The sequence below is a fragment of the Scatophagus argus genome, chromosome 15 (assembly GCF_020382885.2).
Source record: "Scatophagus argus isolate fScaArg1 chromosome 15, fScaArg1.pri, whole genome shotgun sequence".
Lineage (NCBI taxonomy): Eukaryota > Metazoa > Chordata > Actinopteri > Scatophagidae > Scatophagus > Scatophagus argus.
This window is the reverse complement of record NC_058507.1, coordinates 16,466,298-16,484,717: the sequence shown is the minus strand read 5'-3', so window position 1 is coordinate 16,484,717 and position 18,420 is coordinate 16,466,298. Positions and strand designations below refer to the sequence as shown.

The following is an 18,420-nucleotide window of genomic DNA, read 5'->3' as shown; positions in this document are numbered from 1 at the left end:
CTCTTTTCAGGTTCTTAGCATTTACTCCACCAAACAATCATTACTATTTATTAAAACTACTAAAACTCTCTTGTTTATGATGACTGTGGGAAAACCAACAGCTCTTTAAACAAGAAAATTCTGCTGAAACTAAAAATGAGGAAAACACATCAAAATCATCCTCGTGTTCCCTGCACATCATGGGCCCCATGAGTGACAAATATGACTTTGCACAAGATATAATTGTATATTAGAAGGTACAGTGTTACAGTTTTGTTTCCAATAAGCAAATTTGCTCGGTGCAGTGTCAGCAACTTTGTAACAACAGGATGTGAACATGTCTCATATCATCGATCTAAAGGATCAAAATGTGAACTCATTAAGAATAAATGCGTTCTGAGGAACTGGACACAGACATGTGAAATACTACTGATGATGCTCAGTGTTGTGGGTCTTGTTTTAACAGAAATAAACTGTTACGGGCAGCCGGTGATAATTCAGGCTACTCCGTCAGAGCTCCTTGACTAAATGTTATAAGCTTCATTCCAGTAAATTAGCTCTTACTGTACTCCAATTAGTATAGACATTGACAGGGAAGCCGTTGCTGTGTCCAGTCTGCTGCAACTAGTAGAAGAAGAAGAAGCAGAAGTTGACAGGGAGCAGAGAGTTGGGTAGGCTTCACAGTGCAAAATGCAAGGACTGATGACTGACGTGTCATTTCATTCTAACTAGATTGAAAGTTGCTTTATTTCAGTTCCAGTAATAACTCCATAGTGAAGTATTCCATTTGTTCGGTGTTTACTTTAACATTATCCAAGACTTACGGGAGCTTTACTTGGACAACTTCCTTTTCAATACAGTAACAGTGGTCTTGGCTAAACTAAAAAGCCTCATCATAAAACAGAAGATGTGAGGCACACATGTTCTCAATACAGAACATACTGAATCATCTGGGCTTTGAGGAGCCAAATTGTTTTGTCGAACCACCGGGCATACACAGCTCAATTTAATATAACATCATCATGTCCCACTTCACATTAATATATTTCATGAATACAAAGAACAAAAAAACTCTCCAGTCGGAAGCTAAAAAACTGGCATATTTTATGACAACTGGGGCATGTTAGAGCCTCTGATTAGGCTGTTAGTTGAAGTTTAATCCAGCAACATTACTAGAGCTGCTTCTCAGTGCCATAAGGGACTGAAAATATTTTGGATGATGACAAAAAGTAATATGCAAGATATCCTAGGTAACATTGCTTTAAGAAGCCCTTTTTCTTCTTTTTCAGTGCTTCTATTTTGAATGCAATTCCAGCTAAACCCTTCTGCCACAGAAGTGGTGTCAACAAGTTTTCAACTTATTTCAAGGCATTTTGCAATAACTGTACAACGGAGCAATTACATGACTAATATAACTTGCTAGTTGTTCAGAACAACTACATTGTAACGTTACCAAGAGCCCTCTCGTGTTGCTGTTGCAAGCTGATCTTTGCGGTTGCACATATGTCGGGATCACGCTTATAATCTGAAGCACATGGGGATGTTTGACCTTCTCAGTGTGTAAGTATTACATTTCCCAACAGTGTGTATGTTCTCTCTCTCTCTCTCTCTCTCTCTCTCTTCCACACACACACACATACACACAGACATGTTGTTCTGATCATAGATCCCATCAGTAATGATACCCATCCCTTTCACATCTGCTGTACGCCTCCAGTAAAAATATTCCTCCTAATCTACAATAACAGCCTTCAGACATTCCTGCAGTCCCAGCTGGACCAAAGGGGAAACCTGTGTTATCAGAACTGCTCCAACGACTAACATTCACACAGCAGGGTGGCCTGCTGGGTACTAGCACCATCGTGTAAATGAAAGGTCACATCTCTGAACCTCAGACAGCTTGTCCATCAACATCCTGTGTGTTCTGACAGTGTCCTTGGGTAAAGCAGCAAACACATTCAGCAGAATTTAGGAGCGAAAACAGAACAACCAGCTGGATTTAGGGAATACTCTGAATTGTGAGGCAACACATCTCCACGCAGACTTCACTCAAACAGGGACTTTCTTCCAGCTACTACAAATAATATTAACAAATGCAAAAATAGTCCTTCATCCTTCATTTTAAGATAACTTGTTTCTTGAAATGTTTTCTATGTTCCAACATCCCCGATCCCAGACTACCATGTAACAGAGGTATTTCTAATGACGATATATAGTGAAAATAATCTTAATCTCTGTCAACACAACCCCTGACATGTGTGTTCTGTCAAGAGCACACAAAGACATTCACAAAGACACACCTGACTTTTTAATATATCCCTCAGCAGTGCCTGCACAGGGAGCTGGAAGGGTCATTTGACGCAGCTGGATCAACAGAATCAATTTTGTACATGTGCTCGTGTGTTCACTCAGAAAATGTGCCAGTCCCCATGTTCAGTTTGAGGTTAAGGGTGAGCTTTATAGGACGCTGGAGAGGGGAAAGAGAGAATGTTGGTACAGAACTGCTGCTTGACTGACAGAGCCCACACACACCAGAGGAAAACACAGCTCCTCTTCAATGTCTGCAAAGCCCCGATGTTGGGCAACGGGAACTACGTAAAATTCAACATTACAGTAAAGATATACAAAAACTACACGTCCCCACCTGATATTGTTTTTCTTTTCTTCTCTTTACAGTAGAGTAGTCTGCTTACAAGACATTGCTAACGTGCTGCGATTTAGCAGCTATAATATCGACCATGGCTGTCATCTTAGTTCCACACGTCAGTGTGCTAAAATTTTCTAACTAGCATTAAATACACAGCTGAAGCTGATGGAAACGTCACAAATAAATTTCCTGCTTACAAACAACTTGCTGGGAACCAGTAAAAATAGTTTTTTAGAGGTAGGTTTGTATCTGACACTCATCCTGATATTTTCAAAATGTTTTTACTACATCTGTCAGCTCTAGCTAACTACATGTCATGCAGAATTCCAGTGAGAAACGGCAACAGCTGGCAGTAATAATATTAAGAAAGAGCTGGTCAATTAGCTCTGCAAGTAGTGAGAAAGTAGCTGTGAGTGGGTCCCAGACAAAGACTGTAAATGGTGCCAGCCATGAAAGGGTAGCGCACTCACGAAGGGCCCCCTCACACATGTATCATTAATACTCATCATACTATCCTTCCACTACCCCAGTCCCACTACTTTTCTGAGTGAAGGAATGACATCAGCACAGTCAGGTTTCCTGTTGAAAGCCAAGTGGGAAGACTGACGTATCCCAGATTTCAGCAGAGCCACAAGTACAATAACATGACTAGTATTGAAAAGAGTGATGAATAACACATCTAAAAAAACTCCTGTGACTAAAAAAAAGCATTTCCCTCTTATGCTCTCTGTCTCTGTCTCTGTCTCTCTCTCTCTCTCTCTCTCTCTCACACACACACACACACACACACACACACACACACACACTGTCAGCACTGTCAAGTTTACATCATTCTAGAAGAAACATTATCTGGTGGGTATGGATGTGTCTCTGAGTGTGTGTGTGTATGTGTAAGTGTAAGTGAGAGCTTTTGGATATGATTATACAGAGGCCAGAGTCGCACCCTGACTTGGAGTCATGCATCCACATCTCTAAGTAACTCACATACACACACACACACACACACACACACACACACACACACACAAAGACAAAATAACACTGTTGGGGCCAAACACACCAAAAGAGGCCGCACCTTGCCTTCACACAGCCTCCAGTTTTCATAAACCACACTGACCTAAACACACACTGTATTCTAACTGTGTCACACTCATACGCACATGCTCACAGAAACACACAGCCAACCATCCCACCCGACACATGACACATAGTCAAGCTGCTTGTCAAGCAGTTCGTTGTGTATGTGAGTGTGGTCTGGATCATGAACAGACACAAAGTCAGACAATAACTTTAAGAAACTTAAAAGAAAAGAGAGCAAAGCACGGTCAGAGACAACTTAGACACACAAAACACATTTCAAAGTCACCAGCTTTTTTTCCAGCTTTTCAATTGTTCTATTATGCATGAACAGCTGATGTGAGGAGAAAGCTAAAGTGTGTACGGTTGGTAGAATGTGTAAAGCAAACACACACACACTCACTTTTTTGAACTTCACAGACAGACTCACACAGACAAACACCCACAGAAACAAACACTTTTCCAGAACTCACCCCCACGCTCCTGCCGCCCTTGCTTCACACTTTTTGTTTTTGCTCGAAAGCAAATGGAAAAGGTAGAGGACAGAGAAAGATGAAAGCCTCAAGACGACTGTGAAGGAGTGCACGAGGTGAGAGGAAGAAGAGAAGAGAGAGGAGGAGGAGCTGTTTGGCTAGCTAACAATCCTCTTAGCCTGGTTATGTCATGGGACCAAGCTAATCCTACCTTCACTGACTGACCAACACACACAAATGAACGCACACACACACACACATATACAATGGCAGACTAAGCAGCAGACTGACCAACACAACTACGCACATTCACACACACAAACATGTTTGGTGACTGGCTAACCGAGGCCTAACCATCATGTACAAAGCAAGCGTCTAGTCTGAGTCAAATACAATAGCTGCAATGGTTGAAAATAGCTCTTAATGATAAATAAAAAGCTGTTACCATGAAGTCATCTGCTCGTTTTACTCTATGACTCATTATTTTGCAAGGTAACTGCGACCTAGCAAAAAGAAAAAAAAAAGTGGTTAGCTAACAGGCCTGTGAATATTCTCATTCATCCAGGTCATGGTTATCTCAAGGAAATTCAATCGAATGCAACTGGACTTGAAATATAACTAAGTCCAAATAACTAAGTCCAGTTGCATTCGATTGAATTTCCTTGAGTTAGCTAACAGCAAGTAGTCAGGCTAGTGACAAAAGCTAATTCTGCAATTCTTTACTCTTTGTCTTTCAAATGCTGTATATATAGGCTACAATATACTGTGTGTGTGTGTGTGTGTGTGTGTGTGTGTGTGTGTGTACTGAATTTTTGACTCTGTCCAAAGGCAATATAATCCTCCTTCTAGTTTCTATAAAGCTCGCTATGAACACGTTGCTTCATCCAAACAAAAACCAAGGTGTAAAAATGACAGGTTGCAGATGTAGAGGGAGGTTTTTCAAGATGGGCGTTCTTTTTGGACACAACCATGCTATCTGTTTCCAACACTTTCCGGTCATTATGGAAGCAAACTGTATCCTTGATGTAGTTTCACACTGAAGGCAAAGGTTTGAAAGTGGAATTGGTACTTTGGTATCTCCCTAACTCCCACAAAGGAAGCAAATAAGCATAATACCCAAAATGTCAAACAGTTCTTTGAAATATTATATTTGCAGCTTTAGTGGGGCTTGTGTAGGCGATGGGTTTAATATCCCATGGGTAAATCAAAGGGTTTGTTTGATATTGGTTTTTGAAGGCTAAAAGATGCTGGAATTCTGTATATGAAGCTTTATGAATACATTAAATCTGATTTTTCATAAGCACTATACAACTTAAACATAACTTTAGGTGGGTAGAATAAAAATCTTACACATACATTTTAGATACAGGCCTTTACCATGATCATACAAGCATACTGTTTTGGAGACATACTTAAGCTTTCAACAGTATGGTTATGTGTTGTAATGTTGAGCTTCTTATATGCACAATGTATAATAGATCCTGGGTGTTCAGACTGAACTAATTACAGATGCATAACACAGTCAGTCCTACGCCGTCAGCCCAGCCCAGCCCAGCTCAGCTCCAGTGTGTGTGTGTGTGTGTGTGTGTGTATGCGCTGCGTGTGTGGCCACCTACCGTGTCATTAGCACTCTCTGTTGCTTCTGTGGTCCAGCTCGGCTCCAAAGGCCGCTGACTTCCTGCATACAAATGAACAATGAAAAGCCATCTAAGCAGAGATATTGAAATAAAAAAAAAAGAAATGGACAGGGATGAGTTGAGTCTTATGGCGTAGTAGGCTGCTAAACACACACGCACGCTCGTGCACAAAGAGAGCGAGAGAGAGAAGAGGGCCTTGACCTTAATTAACCACTAAACCCAGTGTGTGCTTTATCTCGAAGATAAATGAACATTGGCCATAGAGTGTGAAAATCCACTTTCTCTTCCATTATTCCTGCCACTATTTAAAAGTGTGAGTGTTATTATGCTTATATATCCCTTTTAGCACTGTCCTTATTTACAGTCTTTCTTATTCTTGCTAAGGATGCAGAAGATGGTGTTGGCAACTTGCTATTGCTATTGCAACTGCTATTACAGCACTGAGAATGCAGAGGGTAAGGGAGTACAGCAAGACTGATTCTGCACAGGCTAAACAGTGTGTATGGCTTTGTGTTTCCAACATAAGATCAAAAACATCTTAAAGAAACCTGAAAAGAAATGTCATTTGAATAAAGTTGTCTTTCTCTCAGATTATAAGCTATATAGCATCACTGCTTTTAATTCTAGTAAGACTAGACAGGTTTAGTCTGGACTAATCCTAGACAGCTCTAAGTTTCACCTCCAGTCAATAGAGCAGTTGATAAAATTCTTAACATCTGGATGAGTAGTAAAATAGTATCTTACAATCAACAGAGAACTTAAAACAGTAATCCCATCCAGCTGAGAAGCTATTTAATCACTGCAGATGTACAGAGCAGCTGTCACACAGGAATCGTTAACACAGTAATAATCAACAGTAATTTATGGACACAGGGAGGAATATATCATCACTAGATGAGGTGCGCCTGAATTCACTCACAACTAATTAATTAGCTCTGTTCCATCCCAATAAGAACATTTCACTCCCCATCGCAGGACTGATTATTTGGTGATGTAGGAAAGCAATATAAACTTCTAAGAGGAAGGCCAAGTGCTTGTGTGGTAGGCACAAACTCAAACAGGCACCTTCAGTAAGCCGCAGAGGGTAGCTAGAGTTAAATTAGCCTGGGAGGAGGTAATACATTAGGGTAGTGTGTTGCTGTGGGTCTGTTTTATGAGAACAGATGAAGAGCTAAACACAAACTGGCAGCAAACTGCTGGGCGGCATCAATCAGCCAGTCCCTCATTACCACTGATGATGTGACTGCATGTAAATTCAAATGTACTGATGGCTGTTTGCTGCATGGCAATCATTCTTATCAGAATCACGTTTGTAGTATATTGTGGTGCTGGAAACACGGTGATCAAGGGAACAGCAACCTCACCCCCCATCCCAACCCCCCCCTCCAAACAAGCAGCCAAATGAACCTCTGCTCTTTTTTATCTTACAGATCTGCTGGCTGGATGAAAAACGACAGGGACAGAAACCAAAATCTGTTTGCTACTGACAGAACGTTTACCAGCAAAAAGAACAGATGTAACCTAAACAGTTTAAACAAAGGTTTAGATACAGGTAGTGAAGTTCAGATATTATAATACATAATCAAAACATACATATGGGAAACCTTAATGGCCTCTATGATACGTTTTTAAAAAAATCTGGCTAAAGTGTTATGATTAATTTATTATCTAATCAAAGTGCACTTCACAGTTCAAAAGCATACCATAATAATGAGATTCTAATGAATGATAATTGTGCTTTTAACGAATAGAGGAGAGAAGGGAATGTACCAGCAGGTGGTGAGGTTGTCCTGTCGCTGCAGGGAGCACAGACAGACACAACAACACACCAGTGCGTCTGCACACTGACACTGTTACGACAGAAATCCACTTGTCATCATTTGTTCATTCTTTGCCCAACAGAGAAACGAAAACCCTTTACAATGGCTGATTAGGATAAATGCTGCATTAACCATGAAGTGATATATTTTAAATTGTTAACTGAGAATGCATTCTGATCTGACATAAATACAGCAGAGCAAACATTTTTCTGTCCTTGTCTGTGTTGCCCCTCCCCTTCATGTTTGTCCTGTCAGTGTTATGTAACGCTAATCATCTTATCTGGCTAATTACTGACCGAGGCCCTGACCTCACCTCTAAACCTTATACACACCACTGGCTCTCTGTGCCTTCTACATGAAAGTGAATGATGGTCACTACTGAAGAAAAAAAAATGAGTCCATTTGAAAGCTGTTCTTGTCAGTCAGCTATTCACACTCATAAAAGAAGCTTGTGCAGAATCAAGATGTATGTGTGCTTGTTTTGCTGTACCTTGTGTCCAGGAGGGGCAGTGTCTGAGGTAAAAGCTGACCTCCGGCCTCCTGGCTCCCCACTGCTGGAGGAGATCCAACAATAACAACTCTGGAGGGAGAACTCGCTCTGAGGAGCGACAGAGTGTGAGAAAACGTTAGCCAGGCTATTAGAGAATGAGCTGATTTACCCACAGATGCCAAGAAGAGATGATTCATACATTAGGTTATCATACACACTCAATTACTATCGCTTACATCAACCTGGAGTCCTTTTTAACAGCATATGTTCACATTTACCATCGATACTTGTTGTCTGAAATAAATGATAGGTTAATATTCACTCTCTAACATCTTGGGCTGGCTAAAATTATAATACCAGATCTAATTTTAATATAATCACTATTATAGTAATATGATCATACCCTTTATATCAAATCCATCTCACTGTGTGTCAGCAGAATAACCATTACAAACTTACATTACAATTCCTACGGTACAGCCAAACATTGTCTGAATGCACAGATTTACATTTTATTTTTCTAGCGTGTATACTTAAGTTCCAAAGATGTCAACATTCACACATTTATATGATTAAAACAGGAAAACTGAAATGGAGAGGTTGAGCTATTCTGCTGTTTTCAAAAACCCAGCAGCAATATTTTCCCAGCAAAATAACTAAGTATGTACAATGACTTAGTGGCCACACACACACACACACACACAGCAGTCGTGAGGCCAGTTGTGGCCTTGAGGCGCAGCCTCAACACTTTGACACACCATAATTTATTATGTGCTGCCTCACAGTGTCACCCTGTAAGAAACAGTATAGCATCAGAGCCAGTTATAGTCTGTCTGACCGCTCAGTCACACCACAGTGCGACACAGACACACTGTGTTGTTATCTGGATCACTACCTCAGCAGCTGTGACTGAATGAATGTAGGCCACACTTTAATGGACACAGTAGCACTCAGTGTCTGCATGTGATGGACTGGTCCATTCAAGTTTACAGTGGCATGCAGTATACAGCAGGCACTTAGTGCTTGATTGATCTCGCGTGCTACAGCCAGGATATATGTCTGACTTTGTTTAGTTTGTTTATTTAGTTTCAAAGCATGTGATCTAGGCCAGAATCACACTGTGATTATCCTGTCGTATAAATACAGATTATAATCTTGTAACTACTCTAATGCTCACAGCACTGTCACAAGGGTGTCTATAGTAATTATAGCAATGGTGATGAAGTATGTGTGTTTACAGTACATGTACTGAATTACATGTCTGGCTACAGAAAAATATCCGCAATAATTAGAATTTTATTTAATTAATATGTCAGTATGACAAGCTTATTACCTAGCAGTCTGTTGGTGACTTGTTGTGTAGACAGACCTGTGTGTTATCATGACTCTTCAGAGGAACTGATGATAAACAAAGTGACTTATGTTTATCGGTTTATCATCTGCATATATTAATACTTTTTTAATACAATGGCCCCTTACTTCTCTTACCTTTCCTTTTATTCTTATCCTTTGCTTCTGATTCACGCTTTGTTTTAGTTGCTTTTAAAAATTTCAAAATGTAATTAGAAATGTAGAAGGATGGTTGGATGTGTGGATGAACTCACCATGTCCACTCCATACTTCAGCCAGGTGACACTCCCCCTCGCCAGCTTCTTTGCAGTATTCGACCACGTCAATCACTCTGGTTGCCGGAGTAACTGGGACCTCAGTCAGCATCTGCTGGGTGTCACTGAGGTAAACTGTCAGGATGACCTGTAACCATAAAAGCAAACATTTTTAATGTCATGAAACAAATTTGCCATTTTACCATTTCAGGAATATGATGATGGCTGATGGGGAACAGATATGACTAACTAATCAACTTAACTCTTAACCAAACATTTAACTAACTGCCATTGATCCACTGATAAATTACTCAGTCCTGCTCCTATCTCAATTATAGGAAGCAACATGGCTGATCAGAGGAGGATCACATTCAGATTACATCCTGGTGAAAACACAAAGACAGTGAAGATACCATCTCTGCAGACAGTTGAGGATACTTTTAGATACATTAACACAGAGAATGTGAATGTCTCTAATCTACACAATTCTAAATTTAATTGATCTTATCCCTCCATATTTAGCCATTAGGATTCTGATATCATGTTTATATGTCTTTAGTTAGTTTAGTTTAGAGTAAAAGAGCAAATTCTAGAATAGCATTGCAGAACTCATTATGATAGAGCTTTTATTTTGGTTTGACATATCTGAAAAAGCAATAGATGACTTCAAAGTATCAGCTCGGCAGTAATGATCCCCTCTGAAATCATTTTGTTATCAAATCCTCCAAATTCTGCAGCCAAAAGATTAAACTGCAATCAGAAAAGGACATCCTGTGTCATCAGCAGTGATGTCACTGGCAATGTCATTGGTGATGTCATGTCAGATAGTCAGTCGGCAGTTGAAAGATAAATTTAGGGTAATCTGGGATAGTAACACACAGACCAACCAAGACGCACATACACATAGAGATACACTTTAATCTCAACGTTGCTGTCTCTGTCGCTCTCACTCTCTCTCTCACACACACACACACACACAGACACACACACACACACACTAGTTTGTGCACCTTACACATACACACAGACACACACTCAAAATATATACTGTACACTAATCCACAGCATTCTATACACCTGTCCCAGATCATGTGAAGTAATCTCTGGTTGCATGCAGACAGACTGAGCAGGGACACATTCTCTAAAGCCTGGATTAGACACACACAAACACGCATATCAAAAGACACACACACAGACACACACACACACAAGACAGTAGGGGTTTTACTAGTCCACAAACCACTTAAAGTAGGCTAATCGTGGAATCACAAGGGCAGCAATGTTTGTTTCACAGGGTACAAAATATCACTGGTCACACTGTAGGACTGTTAGCAGTGATGAATGTGTGTTTTATATAATCAAATCACTCAGAGTGGTTTTCTCATTAACAAAATACTCAGAATTTCTTTAAAACACTATCAAAACAAAATATTCACTATAAATGCAGTGTGCACACACACACACACACACACACAGTCATTTGTCAAGGTTGAGAACTCGATCTCTGTAGTTGTGCCACAAATGTTCTAATATCTGGCACAATCATGCAGGTCAACTGCTTTAAATCAAAATGAATAACTAAATAAAGAATAAATGTGTAACAGTGAGGACTATTGTAGCATGAGTGTAGGTTCTTAAATTGAAGAAATCATTTTGGGGAAGCACGTGCATAACATTTTGTCATTCTAACCTCAATAGACCTCAATAGAACAAGTTTTAGTGACCAAAAACTTAAACTTAAGGTTAAACTTCTACTATACTGCTGTTAAACATATTGGGTAACTGCCTGAGAGAACAAAAACAGACAAATCTCTAGGAGCACCCCTGACAATCCACAACACTGTGGTTTTATCCCATATAACACACAAACCCCGAAGACTTTTGCATTGGAGGGAACAGATCAAAGCAGCCAGTGGAACTAAACCAAGGAGCTGGACACCCTCTGACTTCTTTCATTTCACTGGTAAATGCACTGCATATATAGAACTTTGCACCAGGCCCTTGAAATTTTTACGTCACATTCAGCCATGCACACAATCATACATCAATAGTGGCACAGCTACCGTGAAAGGCACTTTCCTACTTACTGAAAGCATTTTTTGGTTAAGGATCTTGCTCAAGGACATGTGGATGGAGGCAGTTTCTTGTTTCCACACTATTAGTTTACATTTTGTACTCTAAATGAAATGCTTTGACATTTGGAAACAGTAAGAAATTAAGACCGATACTAAAAAGCAGTGAAATTTAGACGTCCGCACAAAACATTTCATGAAACATGCTAAACTGCCATGACTTAAGTAACTTTACATAAACTAAACTAAATTTCACTGCTGTTCAGTATCTGTCTTAATGTATTATTGTTTCCAAGTGTCAATTAGTAGTTACATTTAAATTACTTATACTTATATTAATGCCCGACACTGATAAGCTGAGAGATAATGTGCTCACTAATGAAATTTGAGTTTCCCATCAATGTTAATTAACCATGTTTAAAAGCCTTTCTCACAACAGACATTTTGACTTGTCATGGAGGGAACGGTAGCCCACAGTGGGTGTTTCAATATGGCCACTCCAGTGTAGATTATGGTATAAACCCTCCATAAAAAGACCACACTATATAGGCGAAAAGCAGGCCAGATGTACCAAACATCAAACCTTATATTGCAGTTTGACCACTATTCTACCACTAGTTTCCATATCGTGTCCGTATCTACGGCATGAATGTAAAATACTGTTTAATAAAACATCATATGGACAATATAATTGCATTTCTAAAATGTTTCATAGCCCTGAATTATCATAATCAAAAGCCTTTACAAAAAACTTGAAACTATTTGAACTTGTACTGTATGTGATGTGAAATAGGAAATTAAGTCACAAGTGCATACTAGATGTTATCATTTTTAATTATGAATATGACAAACTCACATGAATGTCTTTCTGTCCATCAGTGAACAGGACTCATAAAGCACATGCACACACACACACACACACACACACACAGAGGCAGATTGAGTTGTGGTTCCAAAACTGCCTCTGGTGTTGAATGGAGCGACTCTGGCTATTTTAGGCATTAGAGAAGAAGAGATACAGATAGCGAGACTCTGTGGCAAGAGTGACTAACCTCCCCTTACTTAGTGTGCTGCAAAAACACAACATTGTTCATCTTATTAGCTGCTGCACGGAATTTCAACACAGTGTGTTGATTGTAGGAGGGTGGCAGGACAGTGGTTGGCATACATCCTCTGAGCTGAAACCCCAGCCGGGTTCCCTTTGCTCCAGCCTGATAGTAAACCACAGCAAACATACAGTTCCTCCACTCTGATGTTGGAGTGACCAGTTGTGTTGGTCAAAATATTTCTACATGACAAGACAAAATCCACACTAGAGCTAGTGCCAATGTTTTAGTGATAAATATATCTGAGTCAAAATAAAGTGAAGCACTTCTGTTGTCACTCACCACAGGTTTGGTTCTCAGCTTCCTCCTCTTCTGATTCCTGCATTTACTCAATTTGAGGTTCTTAGATAGAAACAGCAGTCGGTCCAACACCAGCCCAAAGAAACGCCTCATTGGAAAACCATCGACCGAAAACACGCACAAAAGTGTACGTACATGAGTGTGTGTGCATGTGTGTGTTTGACAGAGAAAATGTTGTCTTAAAAGGAAAGAGTGTTTGAAAATGTGTGAATGTCAGATTGTGTGTGTGTGTGTGTGTGTAAGGTAGGAAATACAAATATAAGAGTGAGTGTCAGGGAGGGAGGAGGGGAGGAGAGAGGGAGTCGGCTTTCAGTAAATATGAGGAGAGGGTGAGGAGGAGAGGATGACGGGAACCCGGTCAATTTTCATGCCTGTTGGTGGGCACAGTCCATGATAATGAGCTGATATTGTTTTGCTTTTTTTTTTTTTTTCTTAAAAATCTGATATGGTCCAGTCCACCTCTGATACAATGGAGCTGGTTCTATTTTTTATTGTCAGAATGATGAATTGATAAAGAAAATTATCAGAGACCAGTGGCAGGCTTATATATAATTTATAACATTATTTTCTACAATATAAAGTTTACGTGTATGATCTGTTTCTATTATTTTGTCCACTCCGTGTTCATGCTCAAACATATGTATTGTCTTACTTTTTATTCCCATACTCATGTAGTCTGCATATTTGCAGATATTTTTTATCTCATCTGAATAACTGAAAATAAATGTTTTCTTACAAAAGCTGAACTCTTCTGCTCTTGCACAACACCAAATGTCTGCAGTTGCCACTTGCCAGTTGGCAGTCTACACACAATCAGATATGTGGATTATTTGACCACTAACTTCTTGATTAGTTGGAGCATGTGACAACTGAACTGTCTTAAAAGTGTCCCAGACGGTCCGATGCCGGATCTTCATTTTTAGCTCTAAGTCCTGCAGCGCTGGAGCCGTCTGGGTCACTCAGGGTCAACACCTTCACTAACAAAATCACTAATGGCACAATACTGGCGTGGCAAGAGACTTTAAGTTTTACTTCAAAAATAATAATTGATAAGCTTTTTATTTGAATGTGATTGTTATAAATATGTCTGAAATAAATAAGTTAATTGTGTTTCACATATAATTACTGTGAGAGTACAAGAAAAAATCTTAAAACTACTCTGAATGACAGACATGATAACTTGCAATGTATGTGAAATAATCATGAAAATGTTACTTCTTTATGTACTGAGATGCTGGCATAAGTATCAACATTAATACCAGCTAAATATATCTGTATAATTCATATGGATTGGATGGTCACTGTGGTGTGGAGTGAACCTGTCCAGAAGCAGCAGTGGTAATGCTGGCACGGGGGGATAGAGATTACACAGGCTACACTGATATACTGCAGCGTGACACACACTGAAACACACACAGGAGGTACACTGGCTGAAGAGCTGTCCCTCTGCCTCACACAAGGTCACATGTTTGCTGCATGTGCTCGAAACAGTGCACGTATTGGACCTGACAGAAAATCAGTACACAGTGCAGACACATACAAAGAGAGGAGAAGCAGAAGGTACGTTACCACTGTCATTACATTAATATGTCCTGTCCTGACTAAATAAATTCAGCAAGAAACAATCTCCTATATTCTCTCTCTCTTCAGTTACATCCATTCCTCTTCCCTTCAGTCTTGACCTCTTTGTTGCTCCTGCTCACATACGATAATAAATTTTCAGTCAGAGATTAGTTGTCACAGTGGATCTGAGTGATATTTATGTGCCACAGTCCTTTCAAAACTGCTGCCTGGAGACCTCATACTAAGCTTAGCTAAAGGACATCACTCATCACAATGACTTTAAAATGAAAAATAGGAATTTTTGAGCATCATTGGGCAATTTAGGGTGAGGTAACAGTGACCATCAGATAGATATCAAAACTGTACCTTTAACGTCAGAGAAGAAGCAGTGTTATAAATGATGGAAGCACTTCAGATGTACTGCCTTGTAAGAGCCCCCGTGTCTGCAGGAACTGGAATTTTTATAAACAAAATGTTCTTCCAAGTTCTTCAGTAGGGACAGTACTGCACTTCCACCCACAACAGACAATACAACCACATGAGACAGTCAGTTCACACACGCACACACACACACACACACACACACACAAAATGACTTTCAACAGTAAAATCAGTACAGGGATTTAAAAATACATATACAGGCTAATTGAAACATTTTTTAAAAAAAATCATTTACTTTCAAAACTGGAAATTAAGGTCAGCTGAGCAGAGTGAATGTCACTTTCCCATAAGTCATACCAGGAGTTGTGAAAAAGTCATATGACCATGACATCACACTCATCAGCTGTCACCAGCTGCCCACTGAAAGGACAAATGTGTAGAGAACTGGAGTCAAACCAAAACTTCCAGGTTCCTGCTCCAGAAGCTTAAAAACACATTCAAAAACTCCTTAACATCTGTAACACCTCTAAAAATTGACAACCCAGCTTTTGAACAGAGCCTTTCTCAACAGCATGTCCTGTGTTTCACTCCATTTCTTCAGACAAGGGCAATCTAATGTCCTTGTTTATTCAATACTTCTGTTTAGCGTACTATAACAAACATAATTTCCCATAAGCCCTGGACCACCATGAGCTAAAGTTCATGATAGAGTCAAGAGGTTGCAGCTATAGTCGAGGCATGTCTGTAATAACAGCAGGACAGAGGGGAGATGACAGCTGTAGACATTTTAGATGGCAGAGATTACAACTAGAATTCAAATCATTTTATAAGAGGGTGTTGGTGATTTGGATATGGATATGAGTGAAACCATGTTTTGATTAAATAAACTGGTAAATTGCGAACTCCTTTGGTAATCTTTCATGGGACCTGTAAATTTTGGAATCGGTGCCTAACTTTGTTAAACCCCTAAAGTTTCTATTTGTATTAGTTGCTGTAATAAATGTTGATTTGTCTTATGGGGACAAAAAAACCTCAGGAACATTCTTTATCAGAAAAAAGATAAGAAAGAAATAAGAAATAATGTATGAGAGACTGGATCGAGTTATAGAAAGTAGCTGAACAGTCTAGATAGGACATGATGTGGCTTTCGCACAGCAAAGACACGTGTACACGTTAATATGAGAATGCATTTTTGGGGTCGTATTAAAGGGTTTGACTTTGACAGTCCCGGTCTAATTTCGTATTAGTGGCTGTGTCATATTTCTGAATATGAATTATGTAATAGATATGCTTGGATACAGTTCAGGCTGCTGTAGCCTTTTTTTTTTGTATGTGCCAGAAAATCAGTTTTAAATGGAGGTGGACTCTGCTTGGATCTGGGGCTGTAGTGTGCTTACACCTGCTGTGCCAACCATACAGGAGAGCTGTCCTCTGGGAGTGAAATGGTTTTCAGTCTGTTCCATCTGTCACAGTGTTGTTACGTCTGCTTCGTAGCTTTTTTCCCAAATCCAGTCCATTGTCCTGACTCCTGCTATGTGTTGTGGTCCCTGAAATAAATTCCTCTTCTGCCCACATAATTCTAACTTAATTTCTGTGACATTTCAAATAACTAGTTAATGATGAATCATTAGCGAGTATAGCGACTATTGTGGGACTGAGGGGAAAGCATTGCCTTTTAAATACCACGGAGGAAGACAACCTTTTTAGAAAGTATGGCAACCAAAATTAGGAAAGTATTACATGCTGAGGAGAAAATAGCTCTGCCATAGTGTCCCTGCAGTGCAACAGCTTCAAGTAACACCTGCTAATAAACTGGAGGGATTTACAAGCTTAAATATAAAGCAGCACTCTTTGAAGACACACTTATGATATGCATGAGTCTGTATTACATTACAATTACACTTTAGGAACGGGGCTATCGCTTTTACCCCAATCAACATACAATGAACGAGGAGTGCAATGAGCTTTACAATAATACTTCCTCTGGTAACACACTGGTAGTGTCACAGTTAAGTCCTTAGAGGACAAATAAATATATATGAACACAGAGAGAATGCAAAGGTAAACTTTTTTTACTCGGTCTGAAGTTCATGAGTAAAGCAAATGAATGAAAACTACAGAGTGGATAAAAAGAACCCCAAAGTAAAACCAATTTCCCTGTAGGCAGAGTTACTATCACTGTGTGTGTGTGTGCACGAGACAGAGCACAGTGGAACAGAGTGACAGCTGAAAGTGATTTGCGTTTCAGACGCCCCAGCTCCCACTGCCCACGCCCAAACACTCACAACACTCACTAACACACACACACACACACCACTCTGTACTGTCTCTATAGGAACTGCATGTGACCAGTGAAACACGAGTTTCCAGCTCATTTAGAGTGAAACAATCTGTACACTTCTGAACCAGCATACGGTATCTCTATCGTGTACGTCTCTGGATTGTTTGTCTTCTTGGACTCTTAAGTTTTCTACATCAGCCAAAACAAATCAGTCACTGAAAGCATTTTTTATGTTAATGATAAATTGTCTCTGCTAATGAAAACACTGCTCCACTAATTTTGCAACATATTTAATTAGCTTAAACCTTTTTTCATTTTTTGATCCTTTAGAAAACTATGGCAGACCAGCACAGTTCTACATATGTTGTACCTCCCTAGCTGATATACCATACTTTGTATTTCAGTGTTGTACATATGCTATTTGAAGTTGAAACAGAACTGAGAAGTGACTAATTGTCGCAGTTATTTTGTAAATTTGAAGTGCTATGTGGCTAACTTTGTTGGTCTAATGAAGCTAAAATAAAACTCCTTTGAGCTAAATGTCAACATATTCCAAATTGCTATAAGGTGCTGTTGATTAGCAGGTATGATGTTTACCATTCTCACCATTTAGTGTGTTAGCATGCTAACATTTGCAAATGAACACGAAACACAAAGTACGGTCGATGGAAATGTCATTAATTTAACAGATATTTGACCATAAACGAAAGTGCTGACCTGATGGTGGCACTACACGAGAAGTCACCAAAGTTACTAGTCCTACAGTTCATCCTGAGGAAAACAGATACAGATATGGTAGATACAGCAGCTGTTGAGACATTTCAACCACAAATGTGAACCTCATCATGGTGGCGCTATAAGTGAAGTCAGGCAACCAATGGAAGAAGGATTCATCATCAGGAGACAATGAAAGTCTGTTCAAGTGAAATATCACAACGACTATTCATTAAGTTAACTAAAAGAACAGCTGATGAGATATTTCAGTCTGAG

The 18,420-nt window shown here is 39.6% G+C and overlaps 1 protein-coding gene across 3 annotated transcripts in view; it reads right to left on the bottom strand.

Annotated features, from left to right (window-relative positions):
• The window catches only part of LOC124071700 (apoptosis-stimulating of p53 protein 1-like), a 40,947-nt gene that overhangs the window by 20,335 nt on the left and 2,192 nt on the right, over positions 1-18,420 (bottom strand). Inside the window, exons 1-4 of one of the 3 annotated variants that reach the window (XM_046412470.1) lie at positions 13,188-13,457; positions 9,728-9,875; positions 8,124-8,231; positions 5,793-5,854 (exon numbers count right to left, since the gene is read on the bottom strand). In XM_046412470.1, the coding sequence (XP_046268426.1) occupies positions 5,793-5,854; positions 8,124-8,231; positions 9,728-9,875; positions 13,188-13,298 (429 nt within the window). In that variant the 5' untranslated portion in view covers positions 13,299-13,457. Of the gene's footprint in view, positions 1-5,792; positions 5,855-8,123; positions 8,232-9,727; positions 9,876-13,187; positions 13,458-18,420 lie in introns of those variants that run through there. The other 2 variants (XM_046412472.1, XM_046412471.1) reach the window with 2 other exon arrangements.